The 24,039-nt window shown below is 43.2% G+C and overlaps 1 protein-coding gene across 3 annotated transcripts in view; it reads right to left on the bottom strand.

Moving 5' to 3' along the window:
• Positions 1–24,039, bottom strand: part of CSNK1D (casein kinase 1 delta) — a 58,425-nt gene that overhangs the window by 7,445 nt on the left and 26,941 nt on the right. For all 3 annotated transcript variants that reach the window (XR_012896945.2, XM_075904240.2, XM_075904239.2), the window contains exons 7-8: positions 21,888–22,059; positions 12,913–13,052 (exon numbers count right to left, since the gene is read on the bottom strand). Coding sequence is in view for 2 of the 3 variants with exons in the window: in XM_075904240.2 (XP_075760355.1) it covers positions 12,913–13,052; positions 21,888–22,059 (312 nt within the window). In the remaining variant the exon portion in view is untranslated. The remainder of the gene's footprint in view (positions 1–12,912; positions 13,053–21,887; positions 22,060–24,039) is intronic.

The following is a 24,039-nucleotide window of genomic DNA, read 5'->3' as shown; positions in this document are numbered from 1 at the left end:
AAGGAACTGGTTGAGAATTTGAAAGTGGAAGGTAGTTTGGGTAAAAGTGATCATGAACCCAGAGTTCATGATTCTAAGGAATGCCAGAAGGGAGAACAGCAAAATAGAGACAATGGATTTCAGGAAGGCAGATTTCAGTAAGCTCAGAGAGCTGGTAGGTAAGGTCCCATGGGAAGCAAGATTAAGAGGAAAAACAACTGAAGAGAGCTGGCAGTTTTTCAAAGTGACATTATTAAGGGCCCAAAAGCAAGCTATTCCTCTGCTTAGGAAAGAAAGAAAGTAAGGCAAAAGACAGCCTTGGCTTAACCAGGAGATCTTGCATGATCTAAAAATCAAAAAGGAGTCATATAAAAAGTGGAAACTACAACAAAATACAAAGGATGAATATAAGCAAACAATACAGGTATGCAGGGGCAAGATTACAAAGGCAAAGCCACAAAATGAGCTCAAACTAGTTAGAGACATAAAGGGTAACAAAGATGACATTCTATAAATATATTAGAAGCAAGAGGAAGACCAAGGACAGGGTAGTCTCACTGCTCAGTGAGGAGGGAGAAACAACAACAGGAAACTTGGAAATGGCAGAGGTGCTTAACGATTTCTTTGTTTCGGTCTTCACCAAGAAGTCTGATGATGAAGGAATGCCTAACAGTGAATGCTAGTGGGAAGAGTGTAGGTCTAGAAGACAAAATAAGAACAAGTTAAAAATCACTTAGAAAAGTTAGGTGTCTGCAAGTCACCAGGGCCTGATGAAATACATCCTAGAATACCTCCTATCAGCTCCTTGAGTATCTGAGCCTTTAGATACCATCTTTGAAAAATCATGGAATACAGGAAAAGGGCAAATCTAGTGCCCATCTATAAAAAGGGAAATAAGAACAACACAGGAAACTACAGACCAGTCAGTTTAACTTCTGTGCCAGGAAAGATAATGGAGCAAGTAATTAAGGAATTCATCTGCAAATATCTGGAAGAAAATAAGGTGACAGGTAACAGCCAGCATGGATTTGTAAAGAACAAATCAGGTCAAACCACTCTGATAGCTTTCATTGATAGGATAACAAGCCAGGTGGGGGAGAAGCAGTGGACGTGGTAAACCTAGACGTTAACAAAGCATTTCATACGGTCTCCCATGATATTCTTACTAATAAATTAGGCAAATACAACTTAGATGAGGCTACTATAAGATGAGTGCATAACTGGCTGAATTAACTGTTCTCAGAGTAGTTATCAACAGTTCACAATCCTGCTGGAAGGGCAAAAAAGTGAGATTCCGTAGGGGTCTGTTTTGGGACCGTTTCTGTTCAATATTTTCATCAATCATCTAGATGATGGCACAGAGAGCATGCTTATTAAGTTTGCAGAGGATACCAAGCTGAGAGGGGTTGCAAGTGCTTTGGAGGACAGGGTCAAAATTCAAAATGATCTGGACAAACTGGAGAAATGGTCTAAGGTAAATAGGATGAAGTTTAATAAGGACAAATGCAAAGGAGTCCATTTAGGAAGTTTCACACATGCAGAATGGGAAGCAACTGTCTAGGACGGAGTATTCTAGAAAGGTATGTAGGGGTCATAGTGGACCACAAGCTAAATATGAGTCAACAGTGTGACACTGTTGCAAAAAAAGCAAACATGATTCTGGGATTCATTAACAAGAGTGTTGCAAGCAAGACATGAGAAGTCATTCTTCCGCTCTATTCTGCACTGATTAGGCCTCAATCGGAGTACTGTGTCCTGTTCTGGGTACCATATTTCAAGAAAGATATGGAGAAACTGAAGAAGGTCCAGAGAAGAGCAACAAGAATGATTAAATGTCAAGAGAATATAACCTATTAAGGAAGACTGAAAGTACTGGGCTTGTTTAGTTTGGAAAGGAAGACTGAGAGGGAACATGATAGCGGTTTTAAGGTATCTAAAAGGGTGTCACAAGGAGGAGAGAGAAAAATTGTTCTCTTTGGACTCTGAGGATAGGATGAGCTTAAACTGCAGCAAGGGACATTTAGGTTGGACATTAAGAAAAACTTCCTGTCAGGGTGGTTAAACATTGGAATAAATTGCCTAGGGAGGTTGTGGAATATTCATCTTTGGAGATATTTAAGAGCAGGTTAGATAAATGTCTATCAGGGATGGTCTAGACAGTGCTTGGTCCTGCCATGAGGGCAGGGGACTGAACTCGATGACCTCTCGAGGTCCCTTCCAGTCCTAGTGATCAATGATTCTATGTCTGTAAACCAATTCAAGCTATATAGGGGAATAAACAATTGGAAATACCAGAGAATAAACACAGAACAAAAAGACAATTACTGAACCATGGAGCAATATATGTCTTATTAGGTTTCGAATTAATTTTCAAGCTAACTGTTGGCCCTGGATCGGGGGGAGGGAAGAGGGGCTTGGTTCTATATTGTAACCTTGGTCCTCCATATCATCATTTCATTTCCCCCTGTCTTCCAAGACTGAAAACATGAAAGAACACTTTTGCATTTATTAGCAAGGAACAAGATCCTTAATGGCTTGTTCTCATAGTCCGGCTCTTTCAGAAGAGTCCAACACCTGTAAAATCCAGGATTACTGTACAATGTGATGCAATAAAGTGGATTCACATTGACTGGCAGCTTAGGACAGGCTCCAACTAGATTGCACTGTGGGCTTTTTCTGGACTTCTCATTGATCAGGGAGGACTCTGGTTGTCAGCACTTGTGGATCCCTTTGACTTGGAGCCAGAAAGTTTAGCGGCTAATACTTCCTCGAGTAGCAAAGCTTCGAGTTAATTCTCTGAAGTTTCAGAATCAAGACAGTAAAGACCTTCCTCCAAGAACACCAAACAATTCACATGTGCATCTGAAACATGAAAGACAGCAGTGCAAAAGGCCTATCAAGAACCCCAACTTCTGTGATATTCAGTTCATCAACTGGGAAGTGGGGGGATCTGAGCCCCTGTGAAAACCCCAGTGAAAGAAAAGAAATGTAGTTGCTAAGTAATAAATTACACTGCCCTGGGAATGATCAGCTCCATCAAATTCAGGTTGCAGGAAGATGGATAGATTCCTGGTTTGCCAGCTAGTATGGCTGGAAAAAACTGGGGTGGTTGGCAGGACATGCCCCCTTCTAGTCATTCATTCCCCATATGTAGAACAGCGAGGGAAGGGACAGTATGTGTGTGAGAGCACACTGACAAACAGGGCACTAGAAAGTTCCCTTGGCCCAGGCTGCACCATTGGTGCATCCTAGGAAGGGGGATGGGTGCAGACTATTTGAAGAGCACAGAGCTCTATGTTTCCAGAGCTCTTCCTCGCTTACAGCTGAAACAAAATTAAAAGCAACTGGCAATATCATTCTGGGGAACTGTTGACTGAGGCGAGATACTTTCCTGATCAGAGCATCATAGATGCCAGATCTACAGATTTCTAGTACCAGACTATGTTTAACGCTAGCTATACAGAATGCTCAGTTGCTTTATCATCCCAGCCAGGGCTTTGTCAAGGCTGGCCTTAAAACGTATAAAGATGGTGATTCCACCACCTCCATGGGCTACCAATTCTAATGCTTCACCACACTCATAGTGAAAGCTTTTTTCCTAAAATCCAACCTAAACCTCCCGCACTTCAACTAGAGATCATTGCTCCTCATTCTGCTATCTGTCACCACTGAGAAGAGCAGGAGGGAGCCTGTCTGCATGGGGAACATAATGGCCAGACTGGGTCAGACCAAAGGTCCATCTATTCTAATGTCCTGCCTGCCAACAGTGGTCAATACCAGAATAAGGGAACACAATAGGTAATCCTCACGTGATCCCTCTCCTGTCACCTACCTCCAGACAAACAGAGGCCAGGGACCCCATTCTACCCATCCTGGCCGATAGATCCATGGAGATTAAGTCCATCAATGGCTTTATAGCTTTTTTTTTTAACCTTGCTGAAGTCCTAGTCTTCATCACATCCTCTGGCAAGGAGTTCTAGAGGTTGACTGAGCTGTGTGAAGAAAAACTTCCCTTTGGTTTGTTTTAAACCTGCTACCCATTAATTTCATTTGGTGACCACCTAGTTCTTATATTGTGGGAATAAGTAAATAACTTTTCCTTATTCACTTTTTCCATACCAGTCATGATTTTATAGACCTCTATCATATCCCCCCCTTAGTCTCCTCTTTTCTAAGATGAAAAGTCCAAGTCTTTATAATCTCTCTTCTTATGGAACCTGTTCCAAACCCCTAATCATTTTTGTTGCCCTTTTCTGAACCTTTTCCAATGTCAATATATCTTTTTTGAGATGAGGCGAACATATATGTTTGCAGGATTCAAGATGTGAGCGTACCATGGTTTTATATAGAGGCAATAAGATATTTTCTGTCTTATTCTCTATCTCTTAAAATTATTCCTAACATTCTATTCGCTTTTTTGACTGCCACTGCACACTGAATGGATGTTTTCAGAGAACTATCCACAATCACTCCAAGCTCTCTCTTGAGTTGTTGCAGCTAAATTAGTTCCCATCATATTAAGTATATATAGTTGGGATTATTTATTCCAATGCGCATTACTTGATATTTATCAACATTCAACTTCATTTGCCATTTTGATCTCACTTAGTTTGGTGAGATCTTTTGGAAATTCTACATAGTCTGTTTTGGTCTTCACTATTTTGAGTAGTTTGGTACCATCTGGAAATTTTGCCACCTCACTGTTTACCCTTTTCTCTAGATTATTTATAAATAAGTTAAATAGTATGGGTCCCAGGACAGACCCCTGGGGGACCCCACTAGTTACCTCTCTGCACTCGAAAAACTTACCATTTATTCCTACCCTTTGTTTCCTGTCTTTTAACCAGACCATGAAAGGACCTTCCCTCTTATCCAATGACAACTTAACTCTACTTAAGAGCCTTTAATGAGGAACCTTGTCAAAGGCTTTCTGGAAATATAAGAATACTATATCCACTGGATCCCCCTTGTCTACATATTTGTTGACCCCCATCAAAGAACTCCAGCAGATTAGTAAGGCATGATTTCCCTTTACAGAAACCAAGTTGACTTTCCCCCAACAAATTATGTTCATCTATATGTCTGACAATTTTATTCTTTACTATAGTTTTAACTAATTTGCTTGGTACTGACATTAGGCTTGCAGGTCTGTAATTGCTAGGATCACCTCTACAGCCCTTTTAAAATATTGGCGTCACGTTAGCTATCTTACAGTCATTAGGTACGGAAGCTTATTTAAAGGATAGGTTACAAACCATAGGTAAGAGTTCTGCAATTCCCCATTTGAGTTCTTTCAAAACTTTTGGGTGAATGCCATCTGGTCCCGGTGACTTGTTACTGTTAAGTTTATCAATTTGTTCTAAAACCTCCTCTAATGACACCTCAATCTAGGACAATTCCTCAGATTTGTCACCTAAAAAGAAAGGCTCTGGTTTGGGGATTTCCCCAATATCCTCAGCCATGAAGACTGAAACAAAAAATTCGTTTAGCTTCTCCACCATGACTTTATCATCTTTGAGTGCTCCTTTAGCATCTTGATCATCCAAGGGCTTCACTGGTTGTTTAACTAGCTTCTTGGTTCTGATGCAGTTAAACATTTTGATATTACTTTTTGAGGTTTTGGCCTACTTGTTTTTCAAAATTCCTTTTTGCCTTTCTTATTATATTTTTACAGTTAATTTGACAGTGTATGCTCCTTTCTATTTTCCTCACTAGGATCGGACTTCAACTTTTTAAAAGATGTTTTTATCTCTCACTGGTTCTTTTACTTGCTTGTTAAGCCATGGTGGCACTTTTTTTGTTCTCTTAAATGTATCCCCCAAATTAAAAAAAAATACAGTAAGATGGGCCTCTATTACGGTGTCTTTTAAAAGTTTCCATGAAGGTTGCAGAGATTTTACTTTTGTCACTGTACATTTTAATTTCTATTTAACTCTCTTCCTCATTTGTGTGTAGTTCCCCTTTCTGAAATTAAATAGCACAGTGTTGGACTGCTGAGGTGTTTTTCCTACCACAGGGATGTTACATTTTATTATATTATGGTTACTATTTCCAAGCAGCCTAGTTATATTTACTTCTTGAACCAGATCCTATGCTCCACTTAGGACTAAATCAAGAATAGCCTCTCTCCTTGTGAGTTCCAGAACCAGCTGCTCCAAGAAACAGTCATTTAAGGTATTAAGAATTTTATCTCTGCGTCCTGTCCTGAGGTGATGCATACCCAGTGAAGATGGGGATAATTGAAATCCTGCACTATTACTGAGTTTATTTTGATAGCCTCTCTAATCTCCCTTAGCATTTCATAGTCACTATCACTGTCCTGATCAGGTAGTCAATAATATATCCCTACTGCTATACTCTTATTATTGAAGCATGGAATTACTATCCATAGAGATTCTATGGAACATTTTGGCTCATTTAAGATTTTTACTTCATTTGATTCTACATTTTCATTCACGTATAGTGCTACTCCCCCACCAGCACAACCTGTTCTGTCTTCCGATATATTTTGTATCCTAGGATGACTGTGTCCCATTGATTGTCCTCATTCCACCAAGTTTCCGTGATGCCTATTATATCAATATCCTCCTTTAAAATGAGACACTCTAGTTCACCCGTTTTATTTGAACTTCTAGCATTTGTGTATAAATACTTAAAAAACTGTCACTATTTGTCAGTCTGCCATTTCCTGATGTGTTAAACTCTTTTCATTTGATTGTGTCTCATCTAATCTGACCCATACTTACATCCTCTCCACCTGACTAGAACGACCCTGGCCTAAGAGATGTCCCTGTCAGATCAATGTGTTCCTCCACATCTGTTGGCTTTCCCCCAGCCCTAAGTTTAAAAACTTCTCTATGGCCTTTTTAATGTTAAGTGCCAGCAGTCTGGTTCCATTTTGGTTTAGGTACAGCCCATCCTTCCTGTATAGGCTCCCCCTATTCCAAAAGTTTTCCCAGATCCAAATAAATCTAAATTCCTCCTCTCTACACCATTGTCTCAGCCACACATTGCTTTGCCTGCCTACCTGACCCTGCACATGGAACTCGAAGCATCTCAGATAACACTGCCATTGAGGTCCTGGATTTCTCTCTTTTTACTATATTTGGCCTCCAGAACCTTTCTTCCACCTTTCCCTATATCACTGGTACTGGTTTCATGCACTCAAAATGGGAAGTTACTTTTAGGAAAAAGTACTGTAGAAAGGGATCTAGGGATCAAACTGGACCACAAACTTAATATGAGTCAACAATGTGACACTGTTGCAAAAAAAAGCAAGACATGAGAAGTAATTCTTTTGCTCTACTTTGTGCTGATTAGGCCTCAAGTGGATTATTGTATCTAGTTCTGGGCACCACATTTCAGGAAAGATGTGGACAAATTGGAGAAAGTCCAGAGAAGAGCAACAAAAATGATTAAAGGTCTAGAAAACATTATCTATGAGGCAAGATTGAAAAGACTGGATTTGTTGACTCTGGAAAAGAAAAAAATAGGAGGGAGTAGATAGACATGATAACCGTTTTCAAGTACACAAGAGGTTGTTACAAGGAGGAGAGAGAAAAATTAATCTTGTTAACCTCTGAGGATAAGACAAGAAACCACATGCTTAAATAGCATCAAAGGATGTTTAAGTTGGATATTAGGAAAAAAGGTCTAACTGTCAAAGTGGTTTAACACTGGAATAACTTGCCGAGGGTGGTTGCAGGATTTCTATCATTGGAGATTTTTTTAGAGCAGATTAGATAAACATCAGTAAGGAAGGCCCAAGTAATACTCAGTCCTGCCACGAGTGAGGGGGTAGACTAGTTGACCGGCACAAGTTCCTTTCATTTCTATGATTCACATGGCTTTTTTGTAGCTAGCATTGCAAGCCATTTATGTGCCATATACACTAAGTATTCATATGCCTCTTCATCCTTCAATCATCATTTCAGAGGCCCTGCTACCAAGCTGATGCTTGTTAAAAAAAAAAAAGGTCTTAATTAAATCGGTGACTCGGCTCTTCAGGGGAGAATTGTACATCTCCTACGCCATGATTTTACTCACATTCTGACATACAGTTCGTATTACAGCAGTCTCTGATGACAACCCAGCATATGGAAAGAAGGTATTTGTAAAGATAACTATAGCACTCAACCCACTGTTTAAGACTCTGAAGTGCCTTCCAAAACTTGAGAGGGATGACGCATGGAACATGATGTCAGCAATCTTGAAAGCGTAATACTCCTATTTGGACACTACAGAACACAAGCCTAAGGATGTTAAGGACTAGTCAACTATTGTTGAGTTGACTAGTTGATTCCCACTCCCCTTGCTGCTTCTATCAAATAGAGGCAACAAAGAGGGTGAGAGGGTACTTCAAAGTGTCATCGTCGCATGGAGCCTGTACCAAACTCCGTGTGGCGCCGCTCCTTTAAAACGCTGCCTCGGCCCTTCAAAGCAGCGCTGCAAGGAGCTGACCCGGTGTTCCATGCAGTACTGCCCCTTTGAAACACTGTCGTGGCATGCCAAATGGATGCTGCTACTTTGAAACGCTGCCATGGCATTTCAAAGCAGGAGCACCACGTTGAGATCGGGTCAGCAGGGGAAACGCCACGCAGAACTCGTGGTCATCTGGGGAGTCCCCAGCTGATCCTAGGTTCTGAGGAAATGCCGCACGGAGCCCAGGATGATCCCAGGCGCCGCGTGGCATTTCAAAGTGGCAGCACAGCATGGAGCCCGGGATCAGTGGGGGACTCTGTACATTTCAAAGGAAGAATGCAGAAGTGCCTATCGACTAGTCGATGAAAATTCCATCAACTATTTGACTAGTAAATTACTGGATATTTAACATCCTTACATGAGCCACCAAAAACAAAATCCATCTTCTATTGGTGGCATCTGACTCATATGATGAAAATGAACATTCATCAGCAGGGCTCGCCGAACTGCGGCGAGCTCTGCTTGCGAGCCGTGCATGCGCAGATCGCCCGAACTCGGCTCTTATTTGTTGAGCCCTGTTCATCAGCAAGGGAGCGGAGACACTTGCCAGGCCCCTGACAAGGTGTGTGCGTGGAGATGGGGGGAGAGATTCCATACTCCCAGAATAGGTGGGGGCTTAGGCAGCCAATCCTCAGTGCCAACTAGAGCGTATTGGCCCCTGTCCAGCCCTCAGCACCCACCATGGTGTGCTGACCAGGGCTTTGGAGTGCACCATGCAGCACTCAGTGGCGATTTAAAGAGCCCTGATCCCCTTTGAATTACTGGACCCAGTGCAGTTGCCCTGCTTGCTTCCCGTCAGCGGGCCTGTGCATTGGTCAGCACTGCTTTGGTTATCAAAAAGAGCCTATCACCAGCATGGAAGCACGTCCCCTGGAATATTGGCTGACGTATGAAGGGAGCATATGATTATTTAGCAAAACTGGCACATGAATACCTTACACCAATTGCCGAAGTGCCACGTGAATGCCTATTCTCACTTTTAGGTGACATTGTTAAGAAGCAGGCAACAATACCCCTGTAAAGGTAAATTAACTTGTTTGTCTTAGCAACTGGCAGAACAAGGAGGAAGACTGAGTGGACCTGTATGCTCCAAAAGTTTTACGTTGTTTTGGTTTTGAATGCAGTTATGTAAAAAAACGAAACAAAAATCTACATTTGTAAATTACATGGTCACAATAAAGATATTGCACCATAGTACTTGTATGAAGTGAACAGAAATACTTCTTTTAAAAATCTTTCTTTAGTGCAAATATTTGTAAGCACTGGACACTTTGCATTTTGTGTTGTAGCTTAAATCAATTTAAATGTTGAACCTCCGTAGTCTGGCACCCTTGGGACCCAACCAGTCCTGAACCAGCTAATCTGCTGGACCAGAGTGTGATGTAGTGGGGGTATGGTCCACTCGCTGGGTGTTATGCTTGGGATGTGGGCTCTGGGTGACCCCTACTGACCTCTGTCTGTAAATACTGCCCAACATGGGGGTCGCCCTGAGGCCCTGATGTGTAGACCATGGGCCCCACCAGTTCTCACGCGAGAGGGAAGGAGTTTTGAACAAAGGAAGGGTGTGGTTTGGGGGTCAGTGTGGTCTCGCAAAACATGAAGGGAAGAGGCTAAGCTGAGTACTGAGGGGTCAGGGGCCTGTGGACCCCTACCCAAGGAGTCTGAGGCTGCTTGGCCCTGACTCCTTATACCCACATCATGTCTATGCTGTGCTGTATTTTATTGGTTGGTGGAGACTCATCTTGCTGCTTCGGGGGTGCAGGATTGGGGGGATCCCCGATGCACTGCCACACAGGGAAGGTCAATGCTGGGCTGTCTGCTGCCATTGGCAGCAGATGGGCTGGCATTAATGGAGTGGGGGGTGCTCTGGGGAAGAGGCAGCTGCTCTGTCTCTTGAGTATCCCCACCACTCCCTCTCCCTCCCTAGGCTTGAGCTATTTTCAGCACTCTTGAAGGCCTGGGAGGATGGGGGACGAGTTACTGAGTGCCCCCCCCCCCCGGCTTTTCTCCATGCATCCTCTAACACTGGAGCATCCATGCATGCCACATGACAGATGTTGCCAGATAAGAGAAGTTCAGTTTATAGAGGTCCAATCTATATTTGAAAACATCTAAAATATTTCCAATAAATTTAAAACAAGTAATGTTTAACAGTGCAATTAATCATGATTAATTATTTTAATCAAGTTAATTCATTGAGTTAATTACAATTAACTGATGGCCCTAATATTAACTAGGTTAACTACATGAATAAGAGGAGGACACTGTCGATAAATGACGTTTCAAAGAAAATGCACTGATGAAGTCTCCACAATCTAACTTATCTGGAGATAAGTTTGTGTTCTACAGATCCCAAAGACAAGCCATATATATTCTAAAATTTAAGATACAGATTATGTTGAATCTAGAATTACCTACCTTCACTAGACACAAAGAACACTGCATTGATTTAAAGGCAATACTATCATAAACACCACCACAATATGACCATTTACACTATTGCCTACAACCATGCTACACAGGTTGCACCTACAATTTTAACTATTTATACAAATAGCTAGGCTAGGCATGTGTCTACAGTATAGAAAACACAATGGCAGACAGTTTAAAAAGCTTACTAATTTCGCTAATTAAAAAGCTGTTAATTCCAAACCTTGTTAAAAAGCCCATTAATGCAGAGACACATTGAACTGTGCAGAAAACATACAAATTGAATTCTCAAAGTGATGATTTGCTTGTCAAACAAGTGTTAAATAATCAAGTACAGGCAGTCCCCGATTTACGCGGATCCAACTTATGTCGGATCCGCACTTAAGAACGGGGCTTTTCTCGGCCCGGAGCTCACGGGCAGCGGGTCGCCACCCGTGTCCTCCGGGGCGAGAAAACGTTCTCCCGGTCTCCCTGGTCTGCTGGGGGGGTCCAGGTGGCGGCTTTGCTCAGGTGTCCCTGGTCTGCTGGGGGGGGGGGGGGGTCCCAGCGGCTTTGCTGGACCCCCCCCCCAGCAGACCAGGGAGACAGGAGCAAAGCCGCAAAGCCACACGGGCGGCGGGGTCCCTCCGCCTGTGCGGCTTTGCTCGGGTCTCCCTGGTCTGCTGGGGGCGCAGCTAGTGCGCCGTGCCGCCGCCCCCCCCCCCCCCCAGCAGACCAGGCTTTTGTTGCGGGACGCCTCGGGTAGAGCAGCTGGGGTGCTGCCGGGTTGGTCCTGTGGGAACCTACCGGGCAGCGCCCCAGCTGTTCTGTCCCAGGCTCCAGATTCAGCAAGTGTTGAAACTGACCAGGGACTGATTCCAGGAAGCTGGGGGCAGAGCAACTCTGCCTCCGGCTTCTTGTAGTCAGCCCCTGGTCAGTTTCAGTGGCAGCAGCTGAATCTGGAGCCAGTTCCGACTTACTTACAAATTCAACTGAAGAACAAACCTATAGTCCCTATCTTGTACGTAACCCGGGGACTGCCTGTAGTAGTTTTGTTTCTCCTTGAAATCCACAGATGGGAAGAAATAAGCCCATGTTTACAAAATATCCAAAAAGCTAGTAAAGTAAAAACATTTTACTTTTACATTTTTAAAAGCAAACTATAAAGTACTGTGAGAGTTAAGACAAAAATCCAGGAATTGTAAAGGAAAGGTACCCAATAGGTAGGCAGAAGCCTGAAATAATCTATCAAAACAGGAAAGATATAGTGAGGAAGGTAGAATAGAAAAGTAAAAGATTACATAGACAAAAAAATGTATTTCGAGACTTAATTATCTTTACTAAGTGTAATATATCACATTTCCCCCTCAGAATTACAGCAATTGCTATATTTATATCCTCTCAAGAGTTAAAAAAACCACCACAGAACTAAACCGCACAAGCCATGTTTTCTAGATTGCACAAGACTTTTGAATTGTGCAGTTAAATTATTAGGATAATTTTAAGACTCTTTAAGATCCTGAATACTATAGTACCTGTAATTATTCTAATTGCAAATATATGGCATTGTTCTGATTGCTTCAGTGAAACAAATATATAGCACAGGCACCAACAGCATGTGAGACCAATGGGGCTTCTAATGCATACCAAACATCTTGTATGGCTCATTAATATAGCCATGCCATTAAAAGGCTCACCACTGGCAGAACACAAAGTAGTATAAAGATGGAGATTAAAACAAAAATCCCCGTTGTTCACTTCTTTAGAAATCAATATGACACTTTGTTATATGCTGAACAGAAATTGTAAGACAAAGACCTTATGAGTGGCAAATGTTAACATATTCCACAGGTACCTTCAACAAAGCAAAAAGGTGGGAACTACATCTTCTCAATATTCTAAGCTCTCTTACAAAATAAGGAAGTGAATATTCTTCATGAAATCCCGTTGATTAACTGGTAAATTGACATAGGAAAGTACAAAAGCATGATCAAAATACGTACTCAAATTAAACTCTCTCATAAAAAAATGGCTATTCTGTACCTGTGAAGTTGACATGCGAGAAGTATCTTGGCGGCCTGTTAAATCAGACGAAGAGATATTGACAGGAGCACCACGATGCAGTCTCATACTAACTTTCCGTTCTCGCTCCATTCCAGACACTGGCCGAGGAGAGGCGTTAGCTGTAAGAAAGATTGCATTAATATTATCATCACTTAACTTTCTTGTAGTAAGGATGTTAAATTGCATTTAATCAGCTAATTGTGCAGTCGATGGAATTTCCATTGACTATTCGATTAGTTGATAAGGGAGGGAACTACAGAGCCATGACGTGGGACCCTGAGTGGCTCTTACGACATTTAAAGGGGGTGTGTGTGCAGGGACTGGGCACGAGCTGGGACTCAGCTGTTCCGGCTTGCGCCCTGTCCCCCACTGTGCCTCTGCCTCCCCTGCCCACCTGCAGAGACAGTGCTGGGGGGAATCAGCTTTTAAGCCAGCTCCCCACAGCACTAGCTCCTGCTCCCCCACCGTGCTGCCTCTGATAGAGGCGGAGGAGAGGATGGGGGAGGGAAAGCAACTAGTCGAGTAATGACTCAACTACTCACTTACATCCCTATTTTGTACTACAGTTAAAAAGGATTAAAAATATTTCCTGAAGTCACGTGTCTAGTCACATCACAGGTGCAGAACCTTTAAGTAGTAATTTAGCAGTTAATGGGTGCATACAATTCCCTTCAGTCTCCATTCAACAGATTAAGGGTCTAAAGACATTTTACACTATCTGAGGATTTAGATTTTCCAGTCTGAAGGATCAATAGTTTTTTGGATAGGAGGGTACAAATTTTTAAGACCTTAAAAAAAACCCAAAATTAACCAACCCCCCTACCCCCCACCATCTTTGTTAATCAGGATATGGGACAAACACCTCCATGAACTTAGTTCTCTTTCTTGGGTGCAATAGCTAATTTAGAATCCATCTCTAGGTATTTGTAGTTGGGATTATTTTTCCCAATGCTCATCACTTTGCACTGAACACTGAATTTCATCTGACATTTTGTTGTCCCATCACCCAGTTTTGTGGGATTCCTGTGTAACTCCTCGCAGTGTGCTTTCAACTTCACTATCCTGAATAATTCTGTATTGTTCAGAAACACTAGCACTTCTGTTCACTCCCTTCTGAAGATCATTCATTAATATGTTGAACAGTTCAGGTTCTAGGACAGATCGCAGGGGTACCCCACTGTTCACCTCCTTCTGCTAGGAAAACAGATTTATTTATTTCAACCTATTCTATCTAGTAAAAGACTAACAGGGCTGCCTTGATCTCCTGATGTCAAGTATAAAACATCAGGCCCTAGAAATTCCTCAGCTGTGCTGTTAGCTGAAGGACCAGCAATCAGCTGCACCTGATCTTGTTGCCCTATGGCAGGGAGAAAAGGGAAAAGAAGATGGATCACTGGACAGATGCAAGGATTCAGATATAACCAAGTCTGCCACATCTAGAATGGTGAGACTAAGATCATTCTGGGTATCTTCTGCCAAATCTCCATAAATATTTCAGAGATGTATGGAAATGGAGGGAAGGTGTAAGGGGAGCTCTTTCTTAGTGAAAAATGCTGTCTAACACAGATGGTGGATCTCTGCTTGATCTTAATAGCTATAAACCCAGGCCAGAGTAAAGATCAACTCTGACTTGAAGTACTTGACCTGAAAACTACTATTTAGAGTAAGAATTTGCATGTAACAAGTTTCATATTGTATTGGAATTAGCTAGGGTCTTTTGCTTATTTTAACTAACTTACTTTTTGGTCTGCTTTCACTTGCTACTTTTTATACTTAATAAAAACACTTTTGGTTATTATCAAGCTCAGCGCAAATTGTTACGGGGGAAGAGTAACAACTCCATTTCTCGCTTTCATTCATAAAGGGACAAACATCTTTATGAGCTTTCTCTGTGTAAAACAGGGCAAGATGGATTTATGTGGCGTTTTGGTCCCTTTTGTGGGTTGGTTTCCTGGGTGTTATCAGCAGCCTTACAACCTAGCCCTCCCAGAGCTGAGCTGATTCAGTGTCTGTGTTGCTCTGCAGGAGGAAATGGTGACCCCAATTCTGTGACTTGGCTGACAGACACCAGATCTTCTGACCCAGCAGGACTGGGAGGGGAAGAGAGGACTCCAGACCACAGTGTCACACTGTTGACTCATATTTAGCTTGTGGTCCACTATGACCCCTACATCCCTTTCTGGAGTACTCCTTTCTAGACAGTCGCTTCCCATTCTGTATGTGTGAAACTGATTGTTCCTTCCTAAGTGGACTCCTCTGCATTTCTCCTTATTAAACTTCATCCTATTACCTCAGACCATTTCTCTAGTTTGTCCAGATCATTTTGAATTTTGACTCTATCCTCCAATGCACTTGCAACCCCTCCCAGCTTGGTATCCTCTGCAAACTTAATAAGCACGCTCTATGTCATCATCTAAATCGCTGATGAAAATATTGAACAGAACCGGTCCCAAAACAGACCCCTGCGGAACCCCACTTGTTATGCCCTTCCAGCAGGATTGTGAATCATTAATAACTACTCTCCGAGAACAGTTATCCAGCCAGTTATGCACCCACCTTATAGTAGCCCCATCTAAATTGTATTTGCCTAGTTTATTAGTAAGAATATCATGTGAGACCATATGTAATGTCTTACTAAAGTCTAGGTATACCACATCCACTGCTTCTCCCCCACCTGGCTTGTTATCCTATCAATGAAAGCTATCAAGAGTGGTTTGACATGATTTGTTCTTTACAAATCCATGCTTAATAATCACCTTATAACCTTCCAGATGTTTGCAGATGGATTCCTTAATTACCTGCTCCATTATCTTTCCTGGCACAGAAGTTAAACTGACTGGTCTGTAGTTTCCTGGGTTGTTCTTATTTCCCTTTTTATAGATGAGCACTAGATTTGCTCTTTTCCAGTCCTCTGGAATCTCTCCTGACTTCCATGATTTTTCAAAGATGATAGCTAGAGGCTCACGTACCTCCTCTATCAGCTCCTTGTGTAGTCTAGGATGCATTTCAGCAGGCCCTGGTGACTTGCAGACATCTAACTTTTCTAAATAATTTTTAACTTGTTCCTTTTTTATTTTAACTTCTAAACCTGCCCCATTCTCACTAACATTCACTATGTTAGACATCACTTCATCATGAAACTTCTTGGTAAAGACCTTAATGACTTCTTTGTTTCAAAGTCATCACACCACCCACACCAGTAGGTCGAGGGCTGCATGGAGGCCATCAGAGTTCTGGGTGCAAACCACAAGACGTTTTGTTTACTGTTGCGCATGCACAGGGTTGCCAGATTCTACTGGTTTCCATCCACAAAGGGGTTTTTTCCTACTGGTACTTCTAAAATGACAGACGTAAAGGAGAAGTACACGAAGGAAAGTGCATGCTGATTACACACAACACTGACAAAGAGCCGTGCGCTTCTGCTACTTCCACAGCTACGTCTCAATCAGCACATCCTGCAAGTGCACCTGGCAAGACTAGCCTATCCTCAGAAACTGTCTTGGTTACGGCAATCTTGAAGCCCATTGAGGTGAGGGAGGGACACTCATGTGGCCCACTTAATAGCCTAGGCTGCCCATCACTGATCCACAGACTGATTACTTTCTGACGAGACTATACAATTATATCTCATATCTGTGGTGAAAAGATTTTTGAGCCAACCTGCTGGCCCTCAGTTTATGTAGAGCTGCCCCTCTTAGCTTCCAAAGACCAGAGATCCTAAACATGTTTCCAAATCTTGTCTGGAGGCATTCACAAACATGTTGAGAGAAATGGATCTTTTACATATTTCCTGGTTCTAGACACTACCATAAAAAGGCCTGAGGGAGCAACACCAATAGAATGGAGCAATGACAGAAGTACCAAAAATAATAAATGGTCTAGGGAACAAATATCAGAAGCTTCTTTTTCCCTGTTTCATAACACAACAAACATTTAAAGAGATTGAAATGTGGCAAACTCTAAACTGATATAAAGAAATACTATTGTTTAATGAGTACTTTGATTGTGAAACTCACTGCCATAGGATGTTGATGAGGACACTACTTTAGCACACTTCAGAACGAACACAAACAAAGACTATGCAGCATTATAATGACTAATATTAAAGAGTATGGAAGTGTTATATAACATATGCATCACAGTTCAATGCAATTTCTAATTACGGAAAAGGAACAAAACTCTCTACTATGGGCTCTCTCAACCCTTCCTGTGGAGAATCTTGTACTGACTAGTCTGAAACGGAACATCTGACTAGGTGGATAACAGCTCTGATTCAGTAATTCCTAATTTTGGGTGAGACCAAAGGTAAATTAAAACACCCTAAAATTACGAGTATAATGAGCACCTATGTATAATGCGCACCCTAACTTTGCTATGTCAAAATCATGGGAAAAAATGAACACATATCTATAATGCGCACTCTGAATTTGCTGTATTTCCTGCCCTTTTGTATTTCTGGTCAACTGCACGAGTACATAAAGCGCAGTGTTTCGATGCTCTCTTTGTGATACCATGAGTTGTCGGCGATCTTACACTACAGCTGAAAAACTTAAGGTACTTGGGTATGCTGAGGCTCATGGCAACAGAGCTGCCAGCAGTGAATTTGATGGCATAGCAGAGTCTAACATTCGGCTTTGGAGATGGCAGAAAGAGTGCCTGCAAGCGTAGCCTCGGATGAAGATGGCTGAGCAAGGTAAAAGCGCTGCATATCCTGAGCTGGAGACCAAGCTGCTTGAGTGGATTGCTGAGCATCAACAGCAAGGCGGAGGCGTTAGCATTGCGGAGGTTCGAATGAAGGCTTTGACTTGTGAAAACTTGCGCCAACACAGCTGGATTTAAAGCTTCGCATGGCTGGAGTGATCGGTTCATGAATCAGCATGGCCTATAGGTCCAATGCCGAACGACAATTGCGCAGAAGCTACCCATGGACTCTGACACCAAGTTACTATAGTTTCAAAAGTTTATCATAAAACAATGCAAGGAGCACAGATACAACCTTTCATGAATCGGTAACACAGATCAGACACCTTTAAATTTCGATAATCCTTATGATAGAACGCTTGAAGTGAAAGGTGCCAAGACCATCTCAATTGCTACCACAGGGCATGAAAAGTCGAGGTTCACTGTAATGCTTGCTTGCATGGCCGACTGAATTAAACTGCCTCCTTATATTGTCAAGTGCAAGACAATGGCAAAGAATATTATATTCCTGAACACTGTTCATGTGCGTGTTCACCCTAAAGGCTGGATTGACGAAGCTTTAATGCTTGATTGGCTACAGATGGTTTGGGCAAAGCAGCTGGGTGGACTTATGAGAAAGCGGTCTGTAATAGTTTTGGATGCATTTTGTTGTCATCATATGTCATCCATCAAGAAAAGGCTTCAGCAGTACAAAACAGACTTGGCAATTATTCCTGGTGGAATGACCAAAATGTTGCAGCTGCTTGACGTGACCATTAACAAGCCAATGAAAGATGCACTATGCAGGAAATGGACCACCTGATTGTTGGAAGGTGAATATACATTTACTGCAGGTGGACGTATGCGAACTCCGATGCTGCAAGACGTGACCCAGTGGATAGCGGATGTCTGGCTTCAACTTGATCCTGCCATCATAAGGAAGGGGTTTCTGAAATGCAGCATCTCTAATGCTATGGATGGCAGCGAGGATGATGCCCTGTGGACAGATCCGAGTGACGATGAATAGGCCAACAGTGAATTATGCGAAGATTACAATGCTTGTATTACCTGGATGAAGATGTTGAGGGCTATACCCCGGAAGATATTGCTCGTCTGTTCGAGGACGATTCTAACAACAGCGAATTCAAGGGCTTTGAAGATGAGTAGAAGATCAATTAACATATTTGCGTGTTTGAGCTGCGGTGTTTATTTCCTTACTTTTACTTACTTTTTGGAAAGTGTATATGTTTGCTTGTCTATGCTAATAAAATTCAACTTAACCTCAGGTATCCAGCAATTAACTAACTGATGCAGAACTTCCAAATGAAAACTTAAAAAAAATAACTCCTATAGATAATGCGCACCCAGACTTTGACGCTAAAAAATCCGGAAAAAAAGCATGCATTATACTCGCGATTTTACGGTATCAAAAATCTGATAAAGTGCACTTTTCAGTCTAAACTGACAATGGAATCTGTTTGTCTAATATGAAGTACAAAGGGAAAGGTTGGCTCTAGCAGATGGTGGGGCTTTGGGGAGCTATGTGCATCACTTCAACTATTAGGAATGTAAAGGGTTAACTGGCTACCTGGTAAGCATTGCCTTACCGGCATGCTTACTTGGATAACCTGTTACAATGGTCCACAGTGTGTCACACCGCGCAGTGGGCTGTTGCAGCATTTCCAGGCCCACCTTGCTGTACGTCGGGCTGCTCCAGCTTGGCTGAACCCACCATGCTGCAGACAGGGGGCTGCTCCAGCGGTTCCCTACCCACAGAGTGACATAGTAGGCTAGTTAACATTTTAATGGGATTTTATATCCCTATCAACTACTGCTCCAAAATATTGGGTAGCAGCATGGCTTGATACAGGATTTCTGCAATGTGGTTCGCCGGAAGTAATGCCATGAACAGGAAATTAATTGTACAGTAGACTTCCGATAATCCAGCACCTTTGGGACCTAGGTGGTACTGGGTTATTGGATATGCCGGAATATCGGGAGGTACTCTGGCAGGGGGCTGTGACAAGTCTGCTGGGACCCGCACTGCGTCCAGGGTGGGGTAGGGTGGAGGGGGTGGAGAATGGTGTGGCGAGGGGTAAACTCTCCACCGTTTTGTGGGAAGGCGGGGGAAGCCCTGCGCAGCCGCCAAGAGTTTCCAGGAGGGGAGTGGGCCCCCCACCCTCGAGACTGCAGTAGTTATCACTGAGCAGTGGGGTGAGGGGCGGCGCTGCGGGACCAACCCGGCAGGACCCCAGCTGCTCTGCTCCACCGTTTCTCCAAGTCCGCCGCTCATCAGCTTCAGCGGCGGACTTGGGGAAGCGGTGGAGCAGAGCAGCTGGGGTGCCGCTGGGTTGGTCCCGCAGTGCCGCCCCTCACCCCCCTGCTCGGTGATAACTACTGGGGGGTGGGGAGCCCGCTTCCCTCCTGGAAACTCTCAGCAGTGGCACGGGGCTGAGCACAGCTGGAACAGGGCAAGTTCAGGGACTTAGCTCTCGCAGCTCCACGGGGCTTCCCCAGCCTTCCTGCAAAATGGCGGAGGGTTCGCCCCTCACCACACTGTTCCCCGCCCATCCCCCAACCCCCGGTTGGATGCAGTGTGGGTCCCAGTAGACCCGTCACAGGGGTATAATTCCCTTCCCCTCTTCTCTCCTTCCCTTTCCCAGCCGCGAGCATCCATGGGTATCACAGCAGCTCCAATTGTCCAGCTGGCCGGAGCACTTCCAGGTTCCAGTTGGTGCCGGACTATTGGGAGAGCCGGACCACTGGATGCCGGACAATTGGAGTTTTACTGTATTATCTGAATAAGTGAAAGTCGGAACTGAATTTCTAATATTATGTAACAGCAAGATCAAATGTGTATCTAAATTCATTTTAGCTTGCCATTGACCTGGAAATCTATTCTCATGACGACTAGGTTGAGGGACAATAAAAGAAGATCTAAGTCCAACTTCAGTAGACAAGCTGGTTATTTAAACAAGTAAAAAAAGGCTTAAAAGAAAAAAAAAAACCCTCAGCCCTATGGAATTTTATGTTATTCCTTACATAAGTAGAAAATCATTTTGCTATACAATTAAAAATCAAATCACCATTAGGGAAAATCTCGTTATATACAACTGTTTACATTTATTAGTCTGAAGTGGGGACTCCGCAGAACACTTAAAAACAGAACAACATTATATAAATCTAATGTCCTGAGATTAAGTTACAGGTTGGACTTCCCTTGACCGGCACTCTCGGGACCAACCCTCTCCCTAATAAGGGAATTTGCCAGATCGGGGCGGCCCCCTACCACCGGCCTCCAAGGATGTTCCCCCTCTTTGCAGCTGTCTCTGCTCCAGCCCCACTGCCACTGGGCTCCAGCCCACTGGGGCTCTCCAGAGATGGAGCTCCCCAGCTGCCATGGCCCCGCTTCTCAGCTGCCCCACTTCTGCTGAACACTGCCCCTCTTTTGCTGGGGATCCCTGGGTATGGAACTTGCTGGTCCTGCTACTGCCCCGCCCAGCCAGGAATGGAGCTTGCCAGTTTCACTGGCCGGGGCTCCCAGGCGGTTTGCACTCCCGGGTGCTGGGGCTCTCTGATCCAGCAACATCTGTGATCTTACTGGACTATGGATGTCGCTGACCAGAGTCTCCTGGATTTCAGGGGTTCATCCTGTAGCTTGGAAAAGGTGCGATTTCAATCTAAATCAGACTAGCAAGTAGTGAGGCCATTACTATGCACAATAGAAAGGAAAACTTGTTCAGCAATTTATGGAAAGAACAGCATTTACAGAACATAAGAACGGCCATACTGGGTCAGACCAAAGGTCCATCTAGCCCAGTATCCTGTCTACTGACAGTGGCCAGCACCAGGTGCCCCAGAGAGGGTGGACCGAAGACAATGATCAAGCGATTTGTCTCCTGCCATCCCTCTCCAGCCTCTGACAAACAGAGGCCAAGGACACCATTTTATCCCCTGGCTAATAGCCTTTTATGGACCTAACCTCCATGAAATTATCTAGCTTCTCTTTAAACTCTATTATAGTCCTAGCCTTCACAGCCTCCTCTAGCAAGGAGTTCCACAGGTTGACTACACACAGTGTGAAGAAGAACTTTCTTTTATTAGTTTTAAACACAGAGAGTAAGTTTATAAAATATTTCCCTACTCCTCATTATTTACTCAAGTTGATTTTGAAGGACAACAAAATAGTATGTATCAATTTCCAATAATCAGGAAGCAGTCGAAGAACAGTATAATCTGCAGCCTCAGTCTGCCCCAGGAGTTGGATGACTTACCGGTATGTGAAGTTGGGGTAAGGGGAGCAGGAGGAGTTACGTCCTGCGTTCCCCTCAGCCTCCCAGAGGCAGTGGAGGGCAAACCACGTACTGCAGGATTTCGTGTATGTCTCAGCCTTTCCTCTCGCTCTCTCCTTTCACGTTCAGCATCTTCAGCGACTCTGCTTGCTCCCTGTAAGTCATGAGACCATAAATAATCAGGCTGAGTATTGAGCTTAGTATTGCATTTCAAACAATTACTAATGGCTAAAATAACATTTCACACACAAAGTGTAAAATGGAATCTGGCAGTTTGTTTCTGTAAGTTCTCATCAAAACTCTGATACTGAATTTAATTTGTATTTCATTCTAGCATGCATATATTACAGTGATCAGAGGGACTGGGGTGTTAGAAAGCCTAACTAACATTTTCATTGTATGGTACCTCACAATATAGTTACAAGTAACAGTAATTGCCTTCTTTCAAAAACTCAAAAGTTGACTTCACAAACCCCAGAACCTGTTTTGATGGGAAAATACTGTAGGGGAGTGTGGACAATCCTGTCTTGACCAAAATAATAATGTCTGAATTGTCCGGCCCTACCCTGACTGAACTAACAATGGCTGTCTTGCCCAAAGTGCAGATTTCTAACAAAGCAAAGCCAAGCCTGTCTCAAGTCTGGTGCACATATGCATGCAAGCCAGGTCAAGGTGGAGGGGGAGCTTTGAGAATCAAGAGTGCTTTAAACAATCGTGCGTAGGGAGTATGGTACAGTGAAACCACGCCAAGAACATTGGGAAAAACCTGGCACAGGTACATAATATTTCAGTTAAATAAAAATCACAGATACATTCATGGAACTGTCAATCAAATATAGTTTTTTTGCAATATAGGCAGTCCCTGGGTTACGTACAAGATAGGGACTGTAGGTTTGTTCTTAAGTTGAATTTGTATGTAAGTCGGACTGGTACATATTGTAGGGGAAACTCTAGCCAAACATTTCCCCAAGCTCAGTTTTATTCTCCCACACCTCACTTCCCTCAGTCCTTTATTCTCAAGCTGAGGTGTCTGCTGAGAAAAGCCGCTCGTCTCCCTGGTCTGCTGGGGGGGGGGCGGCGTTAGCTTCACGTCTCCCTGGTCTGCTGGGGGGAAGCAGCTAGTGCGGGGTTGCCTCACCCCGTTTGTAAGTAGGGATCCGATGCAAGTCGGATCCATGTAACCCGTAGTCTGTAGTCTGAATAGCAGGATGTATCCCAAATATGGGCATAATAGGTATTTTATGCAATACATAATCAATTGGTAGATATATTATATTCTTATGTTTTATGTTCTTAAATTACTAGAACGACTAAGTCGAGAATAAATATAGGTGTAGAAAAGAATCAGTGGGCGGGATTGGGCAAGGTGTCCCTACTACCTTACTCACTGCAACTAGAAGCTGTGCCTGTTCCTACTAACCAATGCACTGTGGACACCTTGGTGTCTGTTGGCTCCTTTCATATCTAATAACCAGAATCACGCAACAAATACCAATTAAAGATTCAGTTATACTTAATCATACTTTGTACCCTAAAACTGATCTCACACTGGCAGACCACAAGAAGAGTGGAATTCTTAAATGAAGACGCTTGATTAAAAATTTCCTACTTTAGGGAAAGCCACTTATGCCAAATTTCTCCCTTGTGAACAGGAAAAGAATTGATCTTTCTACTCTAGGTATGAGACATTCATTAGTCTGGTACAGTGATTTCTAGTGATGACTGATTAGGTCTACACTGGTTCAAAAAAAAAACCTGGGCACACATTGAGGCTGGAGCCCAGACCAACATTCCATCTGCAATCTCTCAGAATAGTAGTAACACAACAGTACCCTTTGTGGTTTACACAGGCATGTGCTCCTCGAAGAGGGCAAACTATGGGCATCAATAGCCTCAGTACAATCCAGGCAACCCCATTCTCTCAAAATCAGCACTAACGTCAAGAATATTTGTTATTCTCACCACCTTGGGATAAACCACACGCCTTATTGCCTCAGAAAATTCTGCCACCACTTCACCTACAGTACACTTTCTAACAGCAAACTGGTACGTAACAGACCTGTAGCACTTCGGGGTAACCAATTTCCAGATGGCTATTGCATCACCACTCCTGGAATGGTAAGGGTAGCATCAT

Source organism: Pelodiscus sinensis, chromosome 20, assembly GCF_052426305.1.
Source record: "Pelodiscus sinensis isolate ZL-2025 chromosome 20, ASM5242630v1, whole genome shotgun sequence".
NCBI lineage: Eukaryota > Metazoa > Chordata > Testudines > Trionychidae > Pelodiscus > Pelodiscus sinensis.
The sequence above is the reverse complement of the archived record's forward strand: the minus strand, read 5'-3'. Positions and strand labels throughout refer to the sequence as shown.